The sequence below is a fragment of the Haliotis rufescens genome, unplaced genomic scaffold, assembly GCF_023055435.1.
Source record: "Haliotis rufescens isolate VD_foot unplaced genomic scaffold, xgHalRufe1.0.p SCAF_7, whole genome shotgun sequence".
Taxonomy (NCBI): domain Eukaryota; kingdom Metazoa; phylum Mollusca; class Gastropoda; order Lepetellida; family Haliotidae; genus Haliotis; species Haliotis rufescens.
Genome location: NW_025964361.1, coordinates 18,799,884 through 18,823,971, shown reverse-complemented (window position 1 = coordinate 18,823,971; position 24,088 = coordinate 18,799,884). Strand labels below are relative to the sequence as shown.

Below are 24,088 nucleotides of genomic sequence, written 5' to 3'. Positions count from 1 at the left end.
TGGGTATAACTTGCTGCATCGGTAGCTTTTAGCCAGCCCGCTACTGTAGCTTTGGTGATGTCCTTGTTCGAATGAGTCTTGCAAGATAAAAAGAGTCTCCTTCGAAGGCGAGATAGAACTTGAGAGCTCTGATGGGACATAAGAGTCTCTCTGGGTGATCCATTGTTGGTCCCAAAGCCAGGTGGTATAGTGTCTATGGCCCAACGGCCCCATTGTGGTAGATTGATTCTTGGCTACGAAGTCTCGGAGCGATTTTAGAGTTATTGAGGTCAAATGTTGATCATGGATGAGACTAGAATAGTCCAAGGCATGATGTTCTGAAACTCTTGCTGCTGCCGCCATGGCTAGAAGGAAGGAAGCTTTCCTGGATTTTTAAAGTAAGGTAGCTTTAGCCATGCTATTGATATCCAGTATGGTAAGACCTGGACCTGGTAAGAACTGGTAACGTCGACCATTGATGGCGAAGCGTAGATATTTGCGTGATGATGGGTGTATCGGGACGTGAAGATAGGCATCTTGTAAATCGAGGCTGATGAGCCAGTCTCTTGTCTTCAACGTCGACCATAACTTCTGTACGGATTCCATCTGGAATTTTGGCAGAGGTACCAGGATTTTTTTGTTGAGGGTCTTTAGGTCGATTATCATCCTCATGTTGGTTGTATTTTTCTTCGGGACTAAGAATACCCGAGAATAAAAACCCTTGGTGTTCTTGGTCTCCGCTAGTCTCTGAATGGCTCGCTTCTTTAGTAGCTTTCTGACGGCCAGATCTGCTGCCGCTAGCTTGGCTCCAACTAGATGAAATCTGCATCCGACGGCTTGAGTCTTCAAGATAGGATGTTTCTTGAAGAGCAGTTTGTATCCGTGAGCCACAACACCTAGAATTCAGCAGTCGGGCGTAACCTGCTTTCAATTTTCAGTGTATGACAGAAGGCGCCCTCCCACTGGTCCCGGAGTCGGCATTATGTTGAAAGACGGTAGGCGTAAATGGCAGTCCATAGACATAACCAGGTTGAAAGGGTCTTTAAGTATAACGTTGGAGAGGATGGCAGGGAAGTCAGAATCTGTGTACGCCTCTGCCTCCCGATCTTCCATGGCGATTGGATACTTTTTCTAGTGGTCTGGCTGACGAAAAGATTCCATGAGAAGATTGGCGCTTGTCGTACACCGACTCGATTGGAATGAATCCGGAGGGGACAAACGTCTTCTTAGGAGGCTGTTTATATGATGAATCTTTCTGGTCCCGGGAACGCTTCTGGGGATGGGAAGATCCATGGGCCTTGGCAGCTAGGCTGATCGTTTGGTAATATCTTGACTGACTTCATCTATTACATGTCCCAATTTCCCATTCAATGTCTTGGGAGCTGATATCGGTTGTGACATTATCAAGAAACAGCTTTAGAATGAATCTGAACTAGAAGATGTTGACGCTGTAGCCATAATAGTTGTGAAGACATCCAGCCTTGGGAGGAGAGTAAGTCTTCTTGCATCCTGACCATAGTATCTAGTAGGCTGTGGATGAGTCTGACTCGATCAGTCCTAATAGTCATAAGCGTGTCTCCGGTTATGCCTTCATTAGATGTCTGTAGCGGCGGAATGATGTGTCTGATTCCGGCAACAAACCAGTTGATATAAGCGCCAATGTCCATTGAATACATGTATGTGGAAACCGATGACAGATCCTTAATCCGCGAAAGCAGGTAACGTGACATTAGTACTAGGGTTGCGTACGAGCTTGGTAAAATCTTCATCCACACTTGGAAAATCCGGAAGTGGAGCATCGTGAGTTCTGTACAACTTCTTCTTCAATGGAGGTAAGGGTAGTCGATCAACATGCCTGAGCTTGAGTAGACTCTCCGACATCTGGTCTACTACCTTGCCTGCATAGCTAGGCCAAGGCAATGTCTGATGAATGTGTTGAGACGATGTAGGAGCATGACATCCCCTATATTCCGGCATCTGGGGTGGCAAATTTTCTGTCACAGGAGGTTGGAGTGTGGGAGTGAGTGAGTTAAAATTTATAGTCACATCGGCAGTATTTCAGCCATATCGTGACTAACAAAAGTTATACATAATATATACATTTAAACAATAAAAGCCTGTCAACAAGGGACAGTAAAATAACTAGAAGATCACAGAATATTATTTAAAACTAGTATACAGCCATAAAAATATTTCACTATACCTAACGATACAATATAAAAAAGGCTATAGATTGCCAGCAACTGAAGATAGATCACCTCACTAGGGACCATGGGGACTTACAGTACTTTTGCTACCTGCATGGACTCCAGCAGGATTTACACCATCCCTTCAGGTGTTGGCGATAGCTGACACAGTTAGCCGAACATTAAAATAACACATATTCTACAATTAAAAACACGATAGCAATAAATTCACTTTGAAAGATGTGGTCTTACATACCCTCTCAGGGGGACAATAATTTTACACTTCTTCAACACCCTTCAAGGGTACAGCCACGGACAATCTCAGTTATCAAATATATTTTACCAATTATAAAAAACGATATTATATACAAATTATATAGAATATATTAATCAAAATTTACCGGTAAGTAACAATTCAATTTCATTTAAAAAATCAATAATTAAACGAGCACTGATATTATAAAGATCCTTTAAGGATGAAGCTTTGAAATAGTTATCCCTTGTGATGGCAAAATCAACACAGTCAAGCAGGACATGCTTGACCGTGATTTTCTCATCACAAGGGATACAAAATGGAGGATCCTCACCTTTCAATATATTTTCATGAGTATATCTGCTATGGCCAATACGACATCGTCGCATTATGACATCTTCAAATCTGGACTGACAACCCAAGTAGGTGTAGCCAATAGTTGGTTTAATTTCATGTAATTTATTTATACCTACTTGAGTGTCCCACTTCTTTTGCATTAGATCACGGATGTAAGATCTAATCACGGGTTTATAATCATTATATGGAATAAGAAGTGGTGTCACAGATTTGTTGAGTGCTGCGCCAAAGCAGCATCGGCCTTTGTGTAACCAATGATTCCAACATGGCTGGGTAACCAACAAAAAACGATGTCATATTGGCCAGTAGCAAGTTGATTATATAATTCAATAATTTCAATTAAAAGTGGATGATTACATGATATATTTTTAATAGCCTGAAGACACGAGAGGGAGTCCGAAAATAATATAAATTGCTTATGCTTAGTTTGTTTACCAATATATTTTAGAGCTGTTAAAATAGCATGGGATTCGGCTGTAAAAATAGAACTATTATCAACACACATGTTGACGGGGAATTAGCCTTTGGAGTCAAATGTACTTCAGACAATAGTAGTCGTAAATCAGTCGCTATGACAACTTCCCTCCGTTCCGTGAAGCTTGGACCCCAAGCTTACATGAGTCCAAATTGATATGTATGAACTTTTTCACCTACGAAAATAACAGTGCAAAATGTGAACATAATCAGTTAGATGAGTTTAGGATATCGTTGAAATACTTGTGCACACGTACCTATCCGATGACGGTATGAAAGTGATCATCTAGCCAGTTTGATTTAGTGCCAGTTTGAAAACTAACCAAGTATTGAACACACAACGATATAACAAATATAACATTTGTTACATCAACCAAGTATTCTTTGTAATGTGCAATTTCACTACGAGGTAAATACAACTTTGCACAGATTCAATAAATATATCATTGAAGGGTCTTTGAATTCAGGAGTCTGGCTTGGCGGTGCGACTCAGTACCGAATAATGATAATGATAATGAGTAATGTCATAAAAAGTACAAATTAAACATCTCAGCAAATAGTTCGCATAAAGAAATTTGAAACCAGGAGTCTTAACTTATCGTGCGACTCAAACGGTACTTGTCGGTACGTTTGCCCTTTTAAGTACAACGTGTGCTCTTCCCGTGTCTTTAACGGAGCTTGCCCATATATTGTGGGTGCTATGCCCAAGGAAATAAATAATCCTTAATTCCGACATCAAAACTCTGAAATGCTGAAAACTGCTGTGCTGTTAATTACTTAATACTGACAATATACATATGTGGGGGGTGGCTTATCCATGAATATCCCTAATCTGAATTCAAAGTCCAAGACAATACATTCAATTTTGTACCAAACTGTGCACATTAATAATTTGTAACAAATGACAAATTTTGTCGTTTAGATTTTTGAAATTACGAGTCTAACTTTGAGGTGTGACTCGATAACACTACAGCTCAGGTTTGTCTGGGCCCTAGCTGTATCTTTAAGTCTGGCGTGGCCTGGAGACATTTCAAAGATTCCCTACACAATAACTTCAAAGATCTAGCATGACTAAAGATGTAGAATTGGAGTATATTGCACACATACAAAACTGAATTTTGGAAAGACACATTTTGGCATTAATATACTGGCTTTGATTAAACATACCTGGTTGCACTATTCAACAGTCACACAATATATATCATTGATTGAGTCCATGTACGTAAACACAAATTAGTAAGTCCCCATGAGATATCTTGTACACAATGTCCATCTTGTAGGTGCCCGTGAGGCGACTTCTGTATTGTGCAGGGTCTGCATGATGATGGCTGTGGTTGGATCCCTGTGGGATAGGCGTGTATACTTCTTTGGTCCTGTGCATGAACGAAATCTTGAATGGGAAATTTCATCAAGAAAGTTGGCATCGGAGAGATTCTTGTTGTTTTCTTCAATCTTGTTTCCTTTTCTTCATGGCTTGAGTTGATGGTTGTTCTTCAGGATGGTAGGCATATAGAGAGGTAACTGGATCGGGAATAAACTCAAGAGTTACTCCAGCCGGATTCTAACACCAGTTGTCAATGCGCATGTTGACGGGGAATTAGCCTTTGGAGTCAAATGTACTTCAGACAATGGTAGTCGTAAATCAGTCGCCATGACACTATTATCGGGTAGTCTTGAATACATAATCCTGGATCCAACGACGGTGGCGCTAGCAACCGTGTCACCATCCTTGGATCCGTCTGTAAATATAGATTTGAATGTGCTATATCTGTTCCGCAATTCATTAAATTCTTGTTGATAGATTAGTTGGTTTGTTTCTGATTTCTTAAGTTTATTTAATGACAGGTCAACTTCTAGCTGTACCAACTGCCATGGGGGAGAGGACAAAAGCTTATAATGGCATTCTTAACGAATGACTCCAGTCGAACTAAATGATCAATAGTACTGCGATTTTTACGGAAACCACAGAAATAAAATTTACAGGTTTCTTTTCTTGCTGCTTTTGAAATTTTTGGAATTTAGGGACATAGTTTGAGGATGAAAAATGTTGAGCTAGAGTTTCACCAATTTTATTAGCAATATCAGAAGTATCGTTTTTTTTTTAAGGTGATGGATACTAGACTTAGAACCCTTACCTTTAATTTTCTGGATCATGTTCCATACCTTAGATATAGGCGTACGTGAATTTATCTTGGAGACATAATGGTGCCAAGATTGACGCTTGTTTTGTTTAAATGTACGCCTTGCTTTAGCGTTGAATATTTTAAATTTATTTAAATTGTTGACCATAGGATGGCGACGGAAATAGTGTTCAGCTTTTTTCCTTGCCTTCCTAAACTAGTTTGCAATCATTGCTGAACCATGGTTTACGTATGTGAGGATTTGAGGAAGACTTCGGAATACATTCATCAGCTATTCAGTTTATCGGAAAAAAGTTTTATAGGGTCGGGAACATCAAGAAAACCATCAGGTTTTAGTTGATTAGTGCAAAGGACTTCATATAAAGCACAGTTTGCCTTAGTAAAATTCCATCTTGATGATGGAGAAACATCAGATGGGGTCACAGATTGTAAAATGGTAGGGAAATGGTCACTTCCACAGAGGTCATCGTGGACAGACAAGTGTAAGTGCCAGTTGCAGGATGTAGATATGTGTGAGAACCATCATTAAAAATGCACAAATCATTATTTAAGAGAGAATCCTCAAGTACCTTTCCTTTATTATTAGTGTCACTACTACCCCAAAGTGGGTTATGACCATTCAAATCTCCCATGATAACACAAGGCTGTTGGTCATATAGTGCCTGAAGATCAGACTGTCGGAGAGCGTATGATGGTGGTATATACAAAGAACACAAAGTAAAAACAATATTTGATGTTACACGTACTGCAACAGCCTCAAGAGGGGTATTGAGAGGAACAGGACTGTGAATGACGCCCTACCTCACCATAACAGAGGACCCTCCAGTTGCTTTATCCCCTGGAGGGGATAAGCAATGGTAAGAATCGTTCTGTCGTAAATCAAAATTATCTGTTGGTTTAAGGAAAGTTTCTTGTAAGCAAAGTGAAGATGGTTTGAAATCTTGAATTAATAGCTGAAGGTCATTGAAATTGTTCCAAAGTCCTCTACAATTCCTTTGGATTGAATTAGGAGAGCAACTCATGGAGGCTCAATTGGAGAACGTGAACGTGGGGAAGGTCCTCTACTCTGTAATGGCAGCGATGGAGAGACCTCCATCTCAAGAGGTTCAAAGCTGATGTGAACCTCTATAGGGATTGGTAAAGACTCCTTAATATGCTTAAGGGCCTTAGCTTCTTTTCGTTTCTGCTGTTTTCTTTCTTTATTGGTTAAACGTACATTTCTTTTCGTTTCAATGATTTGATCTGTGTTAGTATCTGGCACAGGTTCAGTATCTGGCATAGGTTCAGTATCTGGCTCAGGGCCTGGTGTAGTAAGGTCAGCTGGTTGAGACTGAGGGGTAGATGGTATAACAGTCTGTGTTTCAGTGGATTCAGTCGTCTCAGAAAGAGAGTAGAGCATTGTTTGCTGATCCTTGACCCAGCTAATTGATGTCTGACATGAACTATTCACCTTTTTGATTGGAGAAGAAACTGTGACAGAGTATGACCTTGAGGAAGGAGTATTGGGAGCTTGGTCTGCTTCATGCAGTTAACATGAGGATCTCCCGTGATCATGAATCGACCACACTTCTTGCACTGGGAGTAGTCGGAGACTCCATTACGACCTCACTAACACCTAGCACCTCCAGTTAATACTCACTCACGTGCGTGCGATCATCACTCCAGAAGCAGCTATTAATATGTACTTATTATGTCTGTATTATAGAAAACTATTAGAATAATCTTAGACTAATGTGACTAACTACCAAGTGCTATATCGTTACTGCTATTACAATAGGTGTTGAGTCTAGCAAAGACAGGAAAAAAGTGAGGTTCCCACCATTGCATACGTCATAGCTTGGGTGGTTACGATGCTACTTGGGAACAACTAATTGTGTGTGATTGACAGTGAAGAGGACATCTGATGAAAATTTGAAAATATTTAGTTAGTGTGACTGAAGCCAAAATACAGGATTTATGGCAGAGATGTAATAGAGTTAGAAATTTCATATGTTCTTCAGTGTTCTTTGCAATTTTTACAAAATAGCTATCTTATATTTAATATTATGTTAAACCCATGACGAAATACCTTTATATATAGTCAAACTGTACTGTTTGTTTGTTTCCACACACATTGGAAGTAACTGTAGTGCGTCCTAGAGAGCGAGGGCCATAATTCTGATACCCGATTGTCCGTAGTATTCCAGGATAACATGGAATATGATCGTGTAGATGGAACTGGTATGCTGCTGCTTGAGGAGCAGTCGTCTGAGGCAAGATGATAATCAACTTGCTTTACTGTATGACGATGACTCGTTTCTACAACCTATTGCCTTTCTCTTTGACACAGGCTGAAGAGTACTAGACATCTAAGAGACAATAGACATATATATTTATAACCAAATTGGCTACCAAGTGGCTACACAGAAAAAAATTTAAGGGCTGCACATTATATACCTTTTTAATAGCCATACTTTCCTGACCAAATGGCTAAACAATGTATTTCACTGCATTGGACAATAACTTAAATCTGAATATACATTTTGTTTTTAGGAATTATGAATAATATATGCCTTGTTCGTTTTGATTGCTGTCGGATATCATCTTGTGTAAAACAATCAGTTATATTTTAGAGACCACAACATAGGTGTGGTCAGTAGGACAGAGTAATTGTTTAAAACCATATAAACTGTTAGCAATCTAATGATAGGTGCAAAGAAAATATAGCATTCAAAGTAAGTAATCAAACGATTGTACAAATGTCTTTATATTTATTGTTGATTAAACTTTTATTTTTTAGATTACAGGAAGCAAACAGAAATTACATCAGATTCAAAAGAGACTGATTCAGGCGGAGAAATTATACAAAAGACGATTGGAGTGGCTTACAACAGAAAGTCGTCGTATATTTGGAATCATAGAGGAGAAAGTTGTGATCATCATCCTTGACATCCGCAATATGTCACCTCAGCAGTTTGACCAGTATCGGACAGCTATGGAGAAGGTCCTTCGTGAACAAGTTACTCAGCTCACCAAATTTAACATCATCAGGTAGTTATTACCATGATTACCTTTTTTATATCATCCTTGTGAATACCCTACCTCCATTACATCATATTCACTGCCAACTACTGTATTCGACGTAATAAGCGCCCAGGGCGCTCTCAAAATTAGAAATAGGGGGCCCTTATTATAATGATTGATACTAAAGAAAAAATCTTTGTGTAGTAAACACAAGAGATGTATTTTCCAGAATTTAACAGCCCATAATTTAGGGTGTGCATTGCTTGAAGATATTTCAAGTGACGGACATACCAAGAAAATGTCATGGAGGGCATGCCACTGTTATTCCCAGCACCCAAGCATCACCATCCAACTCAGGCTGGGGAGCCGATATATGGACAATCTAACAGTGCAGGGACTATGGCAACCTTACCAGATGGATCTCCACATGAATTGCCCAGAGATGAGAGCAATTTATTATGTGCTCGAAGCTTAGAAGCACCACTTATCCTTATCATCGATCCAGGTAGCCATAGACAACATCACAGTGGTGGCTCACAAGGCATGAGAAATGTTTTTTTGATGGAGTCAAACTCGACTGTGAAAACTCCTATAAATATTTAGGCTCAAGATTTACTAGGTCTTTATCATGGGGTAAACATGTAAAGGATGCAGCGCTACAAGCAAAGAATGTATTATTTGGAGAACGTAAATCTTTAGCAAAGCTGAAGCCGTTATCGTTTAATATTTTGTTTAAAATATTTGATATCAGAATCACTCCTATAATGTTAGATGGGTAAGAAATATGGGGCTTGAGTCCTGACATTTGTAACAAAATTGAGAGCGTACATATGATTGCTTGTAAACAATTTTTAGGAGTTCGAAACTCAACCTCAAAACATGTTGTGAGAGGTGAATGTGAACGTTATCCGCTGTATATTTATGGGTATAAAGGGCTGTTAAATAATGGTGTAATATTTTGAAAATGCCAGACTCACGATATTACAAAAAGAATTATAACATGCAACTTCAGGCGCTCCAAAATGGTAAAATTAACTAGGCTTAAAAAATTAGAGTGAGTGAGTGAATTGGGTTTATCACCACTTTAAACAGTATTCCAGTTATATCACGGCAAAAGGAAGGAAAGCCCGAAGTGATGCAGGTCTCAGGCGTTTACCACTTCAGTGAAACCTATGAGCACGGGTATGGTGCTGACAAACCTAGAAACTTAATCAGGGCGGACCGGGATTCGAACTGAAAATCATAGGTTTCTAGCGCACCCAAGGGACGCAACTCTGCACAGCGAACTGCAGCGCCTTAGACAACTGGGCCACCCGTGCCCCCTAAAAGATTAAAAGAATTATTCAGCTAACAGCTTTTGGCCTTGTGTGGGAGCACCAATGTATTACAAATATCCCCAGGTTTATAAGTGAATTTCTATGTAGATTAAAATCTTAATATGAACAAGACTGGCATGCAACTCTTTCAGAAAGCTCAAAATCATTTTGACTATTCGTTGTATAAGCAAACATTTGGCCTGGATATATATATTACTATTTTACCACAAGAGAAATTTAGACATGCTCTGGCTAGATTACGGTGTAGTTCCCATCATCTTCGGATCGAATCTGGTAGACACAAAATGGAACCTGGAGTGGAACGAGTTTGCAAAGCATGTAAATACAATTATGTTGAAGATGAGTACCATTTTATTCTAATATGGAAATGTTACCAGATTCTGAGGGCAGAATTTATACCAAGAAAATATTATGAATTTCCAACAACGCAAAAGTTCAACATTTTAATGTCATCTGTCCATCGAGCAACTATTAAAAGTCTATCTTTGTTTATTGTTAAAGCCATGTATCTTAGACAATCATTGGTAAATACATAAATGTGATCCTCGAACTTCCACTGTACATTTTCCGTTTGTATCATGGGCCTATGGCCTACAATACACTTGAATAAAAAACCTAGAAGGCTTACAGCCAGAAAAAAGAAGGAACCAGATCGATAGGATCAATGAGCTAGACTACACATTGTGTGCCTTGGCAAACTCTGATCAACTGCAGGCTGCAAGCTCATCATATTCCAGGGAAGCTTAACATCTTGGCAGATAGCATATCCTGGGGAGGATAGTGGCTATGAATCCAGAAGTATTCCATTGGATAACATCAGTGCGGGATATACACCTCACCTGGATTTGTTTGCCACATGTCTCAACAACAAGCTCCTGGGATACATCAGTCCAGTACCATTTCCCCAAGCACTATTATCCAACCATGGTCTCTCCTAGACAGAGTCGTAAGGATGATGAAGAATGATCCTACTCATAGCACCGTTATGTTCCGCTTGAGTGTGGTTGCCCAGATTTTTCCCATTAATCATGGGCAAACAACTCAAGCTCCTGGAAGGTCCAGATCTTGTCTATCAACTCAGATCAGACGTAATGTACGGCTGTCTGCACAGTCTTCCCCTTCATGTAAAAGTGGAACAAAGCTGTTTTATTAATACTGAAGCAGTTAAACCTGAACAATAAAACATCACAGATGAAACTTATCCCAATAACACAATGAAATTATACTCATACGTACACAAACAAAAGAGTTAAGCGCCCCTGTATATTTTACAATGACTGGTCGTATGAACATTGGCATTTAAACCTCGATAACATAACCTCGGAAAAAGGAATGTGGTGTGCAAGAAGACACCTCTGACAAAAAACAAAAAACAAAAAGGTTATTCTGTTTTGAGATTTTAATTATGATTCAAACACAAACTCAGAGGCATTTTATTTATGCAAAAAACAGTAGCCACAATAGATATGAAGGTGCAGTCAGGAACACAATTCCACATCATGTCAATTTCAGTCCAAAGATGACATTCATGACACAAATCATCAAAAGCAGGAAAACCTGCCATGTTTGCAGGCATGACAGCTTCCAGCATTCATCTCATCCCTCCAGTAAGGCAACTGCAGCCATTCCCAATTGGGCAAGAGTCTGTACCAGTGGGACCAGTGCCTGTACTTGACTCCCAAAGATGTCCCAAATTTGCTACAGGGGATTCAGGCCACAGCAGTGTCCTCACAGCATCATTCTGGAGAAAAGCTGTTACTGCTTGGAAACAATGTGGCCTAGCATTGTCATCTTTGTAAAGGTTGGGTGGTTGTTTAAATGTGGCACAACAACTGGTTGCAGGATGTTACAAATGTACCAGTCACCATTGAGGTGAAGTCTTCACATAGATGAACAAAAGAGGCCTCAAGTGTCTCAGATACATATCTTATTACAAATCCAGCAAAATATCTATATTATGCAAATAATGTAAGAAATGCGAAACTGAATGTTTAAAACCTGTCTGTACTCAACTTTTGTACACAAAGGCCTGTGGCCTATATGTATTGGAAATAAAATGATGGATTGCCAAGACATGGCTACAGCAACCAGAGTCTCAGAGCTCCCCATGCTCTTGACATCTCAAGTCTCACACATACGGAAGAGTGGAGTACCATAGCCATCAAAACCCTACCAAAGTTTGTGTCCAAGAACAAAGTTACAGCACTGAGAAGGTTGATACACAGACATCTCTGTACTCAGCAAAGACTTGGAGTCGCCAGATTGTCATCTCTGTCCAGGTCGTGCATTTTAATTTTACCTGGCAGCGACGCAACCACATAAAATGCATAGAAAACAGTTTTACATCTTGTGTAAGACAGCCACAGATAGAGTCATTACTGAAGCCGGATGTAGACTCCTGTATTTGGATCATTTACAGCTCAAGATTAAGAGCCCTGTGTACCAGCCTTGCGTTCTGGAGTTCAGTGTCAATTGAAAAAGTGGTCTCCAGCTGCCAATGGAGATCCATTTACACATTTACTGGCTTCCATTTGTGAGACATACATCCAGACTTACAGGAACTGTGTAGTCTCTGTCCTGCCAAGATAGGAAGTGACATCAGAACCAGAAGTGATGTCATTAGAACTTAAAGGACTAACTGATAAGGGTCAATGGAGGATGTCATAAAAGGGCATTGTACGCAAACATAACAGCATTTCAAGTGTAAGATTACTATGTATTTGCTTTGTTTAATGATACAGTAGTTGACATTTAATTAAAATTGTTATATATATCTGATACATATAGAATATATCCTCACTGCAGCCCATATCCTAATCAACAAAACAAAGGAATGCACACTAAAACTGTTGACTCCAAGAAGAACAGTGGTTTATGTCACCAGAATTCTGTAGCAATCTATCAGTTTACTGCTTTTACCAGACATGTGTGAGGCAGTGGTTCTATTTGAAACCAGCAACATACTTAAAACAATCATGAAATAAAATACAAAAGAACAATCTATGTACACATGAGTTTATTAACATATAATGCCATGCATATACAATTGTTGACTCACGTCGGCCACATGGAAAAATGGCTGCTCATCAAGGAGAGCATGATCCGACCATTTACACAATACACGCCATAAATGCGACACCGACTGGAACAAAGTACTGTAAATAATGAAATTATCGCGAAATTAAATGTGAAAAATGCCAGTCTTCTTTGTTCGCATTTATGCAATGAAACTTTGCATTTATGTCTCCAAAATGACTATCAACAATAAGACGGCCTCACTGCACACTTTGGAAAGCGGAAATACCAACTTGAATATAAACACAAACACAGTTTAGTGAACAGCAGTTGTAACAAGTATATATAACAATGTCATTCAAAGAATAGGAATTACACAATGGGCATCCGATGAGTTATCACTGCCGTGGTAAAGAGTTCTACCCACTTGTGTCAAACTAGGCATCATTGACCACTCTAATCAGTGAACTGTTGTTGGTTCAATTATTTTGTTGGTTTTGAACTTCCTTTATGCCAGTCAACAGAATAAGCATATAAACTGTGTGTTGTTTTTAGGAAAAACAGATTTATCGTTTGTATGGAAGTGCTTCACTCACCGCTAATAAGCAGTGCTATTTTCTGTTTGATTGGATTAATGACACAAACACGTGTTTGTGTTTATATTCAAGTTGGTATTTCCGCTATCCAAAGTGTGCAGTGAGACTGTCTTATTGTTGATAGTATTTTGGAGCCATAAATGTGAAGTTTCAATAATGTGAACAAAGACCACTCGCTTTTTTCGCATTTAATTCAAGCTCGCGTTAATTTCAAGATTTACAGTATCGAGTCGCATTTTTTGCTAGAGGTCAGCAGTCTATTAATTTGGAGATGCATTAATTTCAAGATTTACTGTATTCCGATTAAAAAACAAAGAGGCAGGTAATATCACTCACGGGTAGTGGTGCACACAAGCACACTCAAAACAACGAGCCACATCGGTGCATATATCTATCAACCATATTACAATGCCACAGTTAATATACCTGGTATATTCTGAGAATCCACATGTGCTGAGCAAGAGCGATGACCACTTGGATAAAACAACCATAAATCATCTACATTTGCTCTCATATTTCTATAGTGTCCAGGGAAGGTAACTCTTCACATCCAGAAACTTGCTGCATTCACTCAACTGTCCCCACACAAATCCACAAACATGTCCCTGCCCCTTTGGGAAGAGACATGCATGGGCGGAGGACCAAAAGTTGTCTGACAGCCACATGCATTTCGCTAGTCATATGCAGACCACTGAATGTTCGACTTTTTGCAACACTTGTGCTGGAAAAATTAAAAGTTGTCAAAGTTCTTTTTACACCTCTATATAGTATCAAGTTGAGAGCTTGGAACTGTCAAATCTATACTGATACATGCAGGAAGAGATATGATCTCAAGGACACCTGTAGCAATGTACCAATTCACAGTACTTTGTAGAGGTCCCTGTGGTTCGTGTTTCAGGGAACAGTGTATCTGTTTTGAGCATTTTTATCTGAACAAACAGCAGCAGCCTCATACACATTCATGTGATGAAGTTGTAAGATGTAAGATCCCATGTCTCGGGACACATATTTTGGGGATTGGGTATGTCTCAAAACTTTTGAACTGCTCCCTAAATATTGCTATAAATGGATGTTTTAGAGAATAAGTGATTATAGCCAGCTTATAATGGGTAACCTGAAGTTTATGCTTGGCAGTGAAACTTTTCAACAACTAAATGAGCTGAAAACATAACGCAAAGTATTTACTGGTCATAGCTCTCATGCAGATATTACTGTGTCACTCCCACTCCTTTCTGTTGTTACATAACATCTTGTGATGATGTAGTTATATCCAACCCAGGGCCTGTGAAGAGAGGGATGCTTACAGTCAAGAGTGTGTGCCTGTGACACATGACACAGTAGAGAAGGCCATACAGTGGATTTGGAGACTAGACAGGCTAGCTGAGGTGTCTACAACGGCCACATGTGAAGCTGTCCTGCATGCCCTCACAGATAAGAATGTAAGTGAAGAAATCATAGCAATTAATTTTCATTAAGGATGGATTGAATGATTTCAATATGTGACATCAATGTTTCTGTGTCATTGTACATTGACCAAGATTGTTGCTTGTGCTATCATTTATCTGGCCCAGACTTGAGGCCCCATGATGTTGTTGTAATATTCATGACTGCTTTCACTCAAATGTTCATATTCTGATATTTCAGAATGAAGCTATTTATCTCTTCACTGAGGGGTCATCAATAGACAGCTCCAGGGAAATTTTGAGAGAAAAGGTATAGACAAATTTGAACAAACTAAGTTTGCTGAGGATCACCACATTTGAAGGTTATATGCAGAATTGTGAGCATCTGTTGAATAGCCAAAGACAATATTGCGTGAAGACGTGTTTAATGAACAAAAGTCTGTTGTCATGTGCCACACAATGCCAACAAACAACATGTGACCAATAATCAGTCGTATCTGACCAAAACTGAAATGTCGAAAAATCACAAAAACCCACAATTCATTGTCCCCTAAAACAAACTCTCAGAAGCGCGTATGAGATCCTTGTGTTGAGATCACAGCCTGTCACCATCGTCTCAGGGTCCCAATAAGTGCCTTGATGGTAGCCACAGGTAGATTGACCCACTCTTCAGGGACTATATTGCTGAGTTCCTGTAGAGTTGTTGGAAGGACGTGATGTAGTGACCCCCCTTGTTTTGGCTACAGTGACTAGTGTGGCACCTGCAAAATCCAGTCTTATTGCAGTTGCGGGTATGCAGTGCAGCCTCTGGACAGTCTACTGCATACCATTGGTCATACGACTCACAAAGTGAGTTCATAGCTAGGTGTTCATCACCTCATCTGTGGTCGTCAACCTTCTTTCCTTCTCCCCTCTTAGAGCACCTGTTCTCTCTGGACTATGAGTAAGTTGATCATCATCTGGTGGATGCTAATATCATCAAGTGGATGGTGGATCTGCTCCCAGTAGTGTTGCCTGGTCCCGAGGTACTTCCCCTGACAGTGTTGTCAGTGCCAGCGGAGTTGGCACAGGCATTGGTTGCTGACTTTGCCACTCAAGGAACGCCCTTAAGCCGCCTGATTCAGTAAGGGATCACCACCCATCCTTGAAATGGATTTTGCTTCTTCATCCCCAGCTGTGGAAGAGGACATTAAGCAGCGTACATGCAGGGCTTGCCCAGAGTTAATTCATACAAGGTTCAGGACTCTCAGTTATGGCCGGCCATTGGCATCCACTACGGCGACAGGCATAATTCCTTCGAATATAGTACCTCTATTACATCATGGCTATAATTCCTTTAATTTGGCTGTCATCACACTATAAAATTTTTAGATTTTTAAAGGAAGCTCCTATTTACTGTCAGGTTATCTGATTAGTTGTATGGACGATATTTTCATCAACCAAGCAACTGCACATGCGCAATGTGGAAAAACGTCACTTTTTTCATGTGTGTGCTTAGAGAAGCAAGGAATCTTTTTAAACTTTTAAGCAAACACTCTGTTTAGTTTTCACGCTGTAATTTCTTAAGGCTTTTGCTCATAAATTAACACATTCATTGATTAATAATCTGGTTTGAAATGGAAATCATGAAAGTAGAGTATTTCGTTAACGTGTTATGGGCATGAAGCCTCCATCTACAGACATCATCTGCTTTGAGTGTAGATTTAGCCTACGCACTCACTATATGTCAGCATAAAGTTTTCGCGATTGCGAGTGCTGGAGCATCATTGGTAATTTGTCAAATTGTTCCATACGTAAAAACATCTGACACTAGCGATCAGCTGTATACGTACCAATGGCCTATGCTTACTGCTACTATAATAACGTGATATTGGAATACAAAATGTCTGATTAAATTAAAGTTATGATTATTGTATCAAAATTCTTGAAAGTTATATTTTGGGTACGTTTTAACCAAGTCCCCAGTAGATTCCGAGAAAATGTGTGTACGGCTGATTGCTGCTTCCAGCTTAGCTTACGAGAAAATACACACGGTAATCTTAATCTCTGCATATAAAACAGTGCCTAGCACAACAGGAAATACAATATAATTGGTAAATTATCATGTCTAGGGATGTTTTATCAGAAATTTAAAACATTGACCAAGTTCATTTGTTATCACCTGTTCGTTTACCTAAATTCATTGAAGGAATGCAACTGGGAATTAAATCTCTTCAGTTTATTTGTCACTTTATTTGCATTAATGCGCTTTTTAGGGAAATTCTGCATGAATTTTGGGGAGCCAAGGTTTACCCCACGCTGCATCCGAGCACAGACCTATACAAGTCCGTGATCCGAGCTAGCGGTACATCGAGGAGTGTTATGTCGAGGACTCACTGTACTCTCCAGGCAAGGTCATTCAATAGACATTTGATGAATGTTGGAGCATAGATTAACTGGATGGTAGCGGGAGTCCGGCATCTGCTACCTACCATTGATGAGCAGCATCAAAGTTTATCAGTGGATGCTCCCATGGAGATGAAACCTGATCAAGTGGGCTTATAAAAGGCTTCCTCAAGAGGCAGGGGGAGTTGCTGGCACGCCAAGTTTGGTTATGATTCCAACTTGTTTACTGTCATAGAAGTCATCTATTGTCATATCAAGACATGTGTCTCTGTTCCCTTGAAGGAGTCTGTATTGTTACAGCCTGTTGTGCGATGTTCAACCAGAGGGCCCGAAGGAGGGCTATTTTCGCTGGGCCCAATTGTGGCTACTGGGAAACTGGGGGCACAGACTCAAGGTACTTCAACCTGATGATGTAAGTTAGGCTTTGGATTATTGTCATCCTAGAGTAGGCAGTTCACTGGTTAATGGCTTACTTCTGGAAGTGATCAACGGTTCTATTGGATAGACGCCAAGTGAAGTGTCTTCAAAGTTGAAGATGTTTTCAGAGAAAAAACAGAAAAGGGATGTCATAATAGGAAGTGACGTTAGAACCTGAAGTGATGTCATCAGAGCCGGAAGTACAGGAAGTGACCTCACTAAATGCCAATAGAACAGGGTTTTCTCTATGGCAAATATAAGGTATTGTGTATTGTTTGTCTGTTTCTTTATGTGTTTATACGAGATGATACGAGATCCATTCTTGCCTCTTGTAAATTCTGGCTATGAAGTCATAGGGGTAAGATATTCGGAGGAATTATCAAACAATAGAACTTATCATTGTGTATAATTCTAAGAATACTACCTCTATTTCATCAGGAGTCCCACCTCCCAAATACATCTATTTATGTCTATAGGATGCAGGTTACTAGAAAGAATTGATGTTTTCCCGCATCTCACATGTGCAGTTGCTTGGTTGAAGAGGAAAGTCTGTTGAAAATCTGAAGATTTTATAGTGTGATGACAGCCAAATTATGGGAATTTAGCCTATGAATTATGGTAATAGAAGTAGTGTTCTTAGAATTATACAAAATTATAACTATTGTTTGAGTTCTACTTGGTGAAAAAGCCAGATATTTAATGGTCATGCCTACATCCAGGGAAGTCTCATCATTGACCAAGGCTTAGACTACTTTACAGAATCTTTACAGCATATAGGTATTTAACATCAGCTCATCAGCTGACTAGGGCTTCAGTCCCTGAGGATTCGGACAGGGGGTGCCAGCGCTACCACCGAGGCTTGCAACAGCAGGGGCAAGTCTTGTCTTGTTACAGGCACTACAGAGGACAAATGTGATTGCTAAAACATGCACAACTGAGGACATCTCCTTATACTTAACATCAGAACGAACTTTATCCGACAAATAAAATCACAGACAGGATACTCAGCATTAGCCATCACAAAGCCTCTTTCTTGAGCTTTACTACATTAGTTTCAAAATGAAAACTGCCCATCCAGACAACTTTTGAAAAATAGTTTTACAAAGTTCTCAATTTGAAAATTGAATAAAAGAAAATTCTGAAATGTTTAATAGATGGCCAAGATTGTATGGGCTATATGGAAAGTATTCCATCCCTTTCATGTGTTTATCCCATTGAAGTGAAAGATAAACGATGGTCGTAGCTGTCGTTCATAAGTCGTTCATTGCACCAGACTAACCTTTTCGAGGTTGCATGATTAGAAAACACATTAATAGGATATTTACTTTTCGTGATCTTGCACACAATGCTGTGATTGGTTTGATGAATGATCATTCTTCATAGAATGTTGTCAGATCTTTGTGTTGGGGTAACTTGCACAAAGATCTGATCTGATTGTGTACAACATGGCCACATTCCCCAGAAGTACCTCGAGCGTCCACCCTGGTTTAAATGACCTCACTATCAAACCAACCCCAGCGACAACCTGATCAGTTTCAACATGCAGGATGCAAATCTCCATGTACTGAGCCACCCCATTAACAGGAGTTGCCAACGTTTCTTTTACAATAGTCATCATTTCCAGTGGCTGGTCCTTCTGTTTGGAATTTCTATTGTCTCCATGGTTATTAAGGAGAATAATGAAAGATGAATTAAAGGCTACTCCTGGCAGGGGGTCCCGGCAGTCGCTAAAACTCATTGTCTGTATGATGACAAGTGGGTGTCATCACCCTATCATGGATTTTTTTTTAATCATTTATGGTGTTGCTGACGTCACAGGTCATCCAGGATGGGGTTGTTTTCAGGCTCTCCCTGCCACACTCACACTTAGCTACTTATTGTACTGACTTGAAACAATTTGACTCTAGTTTTTGTGGATATTTCTATTACATAATGTAATGTCCACAACAAAAGGATGTCACTGTTACAGAATTCCCATTACGTCGGGCTTAGAACTTATCAATGAACCCCCATATGAATGCATGTTGTCCCACAGCCACATATCAGCAAATCATGTCAACATTTCTGTGACAAAATAAGTCTCACTACCCTACTATACGGCTCGGGACGTGCCTTCTGTTGACAAGAAAGTATGTAGCAGGGTGTGGAGTTGTCCGACAGATGACATCCTTACCTAGTAAGCTTGCTGACAGGGTTAACCTCTTTGGTTATGTTGTTAGTATGTTCATTTCTGAGTTATTCCGATTGTTGGAAATACGAAGTATTGCGAATGTCAGGCCGGAAGTAGCATGGTCAGGTATCCCTAAAAGATTGCAGCCCGCATGTGTTGTGATCGAGTCCCGGTGTATCGTCAGGCGTAATAAAGCCTCTGCAAATCAAGACAACTGAACTGTGTCTTTACCATTGGTCCAACGAGGCTGGAAACTTGGTGTCAGAAGTGGGATCACACAATCTATAGAAGCGGAGGTAGGCCAGATTGTTTCAAACTCGAATCAACTACGAGCACATGCAATGGCGGGACTTCCGAAGCGACCTGAGCTCAAGCTTTCGGGGAACGTGGCTGAAAACTTCAAGAACTTTGAAGTTAGGTTCAAAGACTATTGTATTCAGGCGGATTACAGAAATCTAGATAAAAACCCAAATACTGAACAAATAGACTACTACAAGAAGCCAAAATTGGAAATATCGTCGCTAAGGTCGGCGATACCAGATGAAGCACTACAGGCCGTGAGATACACTATAGAACCTCAAATAGTAGAAGAAGATAGGAATAAACCATGGGTATGGATGGAAAAGTTACGTACTTTCTACACAGGGACCGTCGGTAGTTCACTGATGACAGATAGATTCAGATTTTGGAATACTAATCAGCTACCACACGAAACAGTACAAGAATGGGAGGTCAAGGTCAGACAATCAGGTAGCTTGTGTGCCTATGCAGCAGTAGGAGATGAAATGTGTCATGACAAATTTGTATTTGGTCTGCATGACAGCAACGTTAGAACTGAACTTTTAAAGACACACTTGAAATCAGACAATAGTAAAAAGTTATTGTCAGATGTTGTCAGTGAAGCCAAAGCCCTTGAATCTGCACAGAAGGCAAATAAACTTATTGATGAATCATCCAAGAATATTGATGAACAGGTACACTGGACTGAAGAGAGCTGAAGCCATTGGTGTGGAGATCGACGAGGCCCTCATCCATGGAAGGTGTGCCCAGCAAAAGGAAAAGACTGTGTGAGATTTGGGTTAAATCACCATTTTGCCAGGGTATGTTTGCAAAATCCTGTCAACCCCACTTCTTATCCAAGATGGGGGCAACAACAAAGTAGAGGGAACCCGGGTCGTGGTAGGAGAAATACAGGGTACGTAAGGGACACAAACCAGCGTGAAAACCAGGACAAGGAAAGTCGAGGTACAAGCAAAAGTCACCAGTCAACTCATCAATTAGATGCACAATGCCACTACACTGATGACTATGAACAGGGGGATGAGTACCAGATATACTCACTAGAAACTCAGCAGGCATATAATGTAACCACAAACAAAATGGGCAAGAAATACTTTGTCTACCTCTCAACATCAACATCAGGAAACAAGTTTACACCAGTAAAGTACCAGATAGATTCTGCAGCCACGTGTAATACCATTTCCGATCAGACTGTTAGAGATATGTTTCCAGAGGCAACTATTCAAAGATCCCCATTCATATTGCATCCTTATGGTGATGCAAAGCCCCTTCACCCGTTGGGACAAGTCAGTTTAGTATGTGAACGAAAGAACAAGTTTGAACTTTTGACATTTCAAGTACTTCCCCATGATCAGTTGAAAGGAAAGCCAGCTTTACATTCTGGCCAAGACAGTGAAAATCTTGGACTGATAAAGATTGAAGCTGATTAGGTATTTACTTTGACTTCTAAAGTACATGATGTTGCAGATGTTACAGATGGTGGAGACTTACCAGGGTTTTTAGGCAGGCAGACCAGACTGCGGTTCATCAAATCTTCAAGACTCAAATGAATCCATGTGCATGGAGGAAAAGAAACAAATGGAAATTACAGATCCCAGTAGTCTATGTGCATGCAATCATCTTGAGACTATACACAGCAAGGTGCCTGGACAATGCACTATGCCACCTCCAGCACCATCAGAGCCTATTGTAGTACCAAGGAAAAGGATGTTACCTCCACCTGGTCAACTCACTAAGCACAACGTGCTGAAGGAATACCCAGAAAATTTTGAAGGAGTGGGGTCCCTGGGACCTCCAGTTCATTTCAAGGTGAAAACTGATGTTGTTCCCATACAGATGCCAATACACAGAGTTCCTGTAGCAAAAAGGGAAAAGGAAAAGATTGCAATTGATAAATGTAGAAGCTGGTATACTAGCAAAGGTGGATGAGCCAACACCATGGTGCTCAAATGTTCTAATAAGAGAAACTCCAAAAAAGTTCAGGGTATGCATAGATCCCAGTCAAACTGAACAAAGCCATCCTTCGACCAATATGTCAAATGCCGACACTCAATGAACAGCTTCACAAATTATGCAACGCCAAGTGTTTTTCACTGGTAGATGTCTGTGATGGTTTTCTTCATCTTCCTTTGGATGAAGAATCATCTTTCATGACTACGATGCACACGTCTTATGGCAGGTATAGATGGCTACGCCTGCCATTTGGAATTACAAGTGCACCTCCAAATAGTTCCAAATGAGACTATCTGCTGCACTAGAAGGTCTAGATGGAACCATATCAATGACTGATGACATACTCATATACGGTGAAGGAAACACATATGATGAGGTGGAACAGGATCATGATCGACGCTTTATAGCATTAATGGAAAGATGCTTGACGAAAAAATATCAAGTGCCAACCTTCTAAACTGAAGTTCAAAATGAAGGAACTGAAATTTGTCGGCAACATAATTACTGACAAAGGAATGAAAGCGGACCCAGACAAGGTTGCTGCGATCACAGAAATGCCTCCTCCACGCAACAAGGCTAGGCTCCTGAGATTCATAGGGATGGTCAACTACTTATCACCCTTCTGTGAAAATCTGAGTGCAACAATTCGCCCTCTCACAATGCTCACACAGGAAGGTGTACCATTCTCTTGGGCTTCAACACAGGAAACTGCATTCAATCAGGCCAAACAACTTATATCAACAGCACCTGTGCTAAGTTATTATGACCTGCAAAAGAATGTGGTATTGCAAGTGGATGCTAGTGAGGAAGGTCTTGGGGGTGCCTTACTTCAGCCTGATGCTAATGGAAAACTTCATCCAGCGGCATTCACATCCTGCAGCATGAATGCAACAGAACAGAGATATTCCCAAATTGAGAAGGAGTGTCTTGCGATATGCAATACAATGGCCAAGTTTGACCAGTGGCTGTAACATGAATATGATGAGCACAATCCACAGCTCCATGAAGAAACTGAGACCAGACTCCGAGAGGAAACTGCGAAAGATCCATTGATGTCTCAGTTGTACACACTGATAGGTCATGGATGGCCAGATGACAGAAACCTACTGGATCCAGCTTTGGCCTCCTACTGGGGCTATAGAGATGAACTTAGCATCAGCAATGGGATCATATACAAAGGTTCACTTGTGATGATCCCAAAGAGCATGTACAGAGAGATGCTGGAAAAGATACACTTGAATCACTTTGGAGCTGAATCAAACATACGAATGGCTCGAGAGGTCCTCTTTTGGCCTGGGATGAGGAACTCTATTCATGATATGTGCAGTGCGTGTGGAACATGTGCACAGTATGGAAATGAAGCACCCAGAGAACCCATGAAGTCTTTGCCAATACCCACCGTGTCCTGGCAAATTATAAGTCAAGATTTATTTGCCTTTGAGAAAAAGACTTACCTTGTCACAGTTTGTCACTTCTCTGACTGGATTGAGGTTGACGAATTGGAAGACACTCTCTCCGCTACAGTGATAGCCCAAACAAAGGCTCATTTCTCTCGCTATGGGATTCCGATTGTGTGTCATACAGACAATGGACCTCAGTTCATCAGCAAAGAATATGAAGACTTTGCTCAGCAGTATCACTTCAAGCACACAACGTCTTCACCATATCATCCACAAGGAAACGGAAAGGCTGAGTCAGCTGTCAAAGTGGCAAAAGCTATGATGAAGAAATCTGATGACAAAGAACTGGCATTCTTGAACTACAGAAATACTCCTCAAAAGGGACATACCTATTCACCTGCACAGCGCATGATGAATCGTCGCACAAGGACTTTGCTGCCGACACCAAATCAACTTCTGCAGCACCAGGTAGTGGATCCCAAAATAGTTTATAGAGAGATCAGGGGCAAAAGAATCTCTAGCAAGACTCAGTATGATAGATCGTCTGGTACAGAGCATGAACCAATAGAAACTGGCAGTTATGTGTATGCTAAACCTCCACCAAACCAGAGAGGAAAACCTTGGGCATATGGGCAAGTCATCCACAAGGACAATACAAGGTCTTACAAAATAAAAAACCCTGGTAGCACACTGAGAAGAAACCGTGTGCAAATCAAGCC

At 40.3% G+C, this 24,088-nt stretch overlaps 1 protein-coding gene across 1 annotated transcript in view; it reads left to right on the top strand.

Annotated features, from left to right (window-relative positions):
* LOC124113291 (von Willebrand factor A domain-containing protein 3B-like) overlaps positions 1-24,088 on the top strand; it is a 464,410-nt gene that overhangs the window by 97,376 nt on the left and 342,946 nt on the right. The window contains exons 4-6 of the mRNA XM_046473587.2: positions 8,170-8,420; positions 14,621-14,780; positions 14,986-15,054. Of these exons, the coding sequence (XP_046329543.2) occupies positions 8,170-8,420; positions 14,621-14,780; positions 14,986-15,054 (480 nt within the window). The remainder of the gene's footprint in view (positions 1-8,169; positions 8,421-14,620; positions 14,781-14,985; positions 15,055-24,088) is intronic.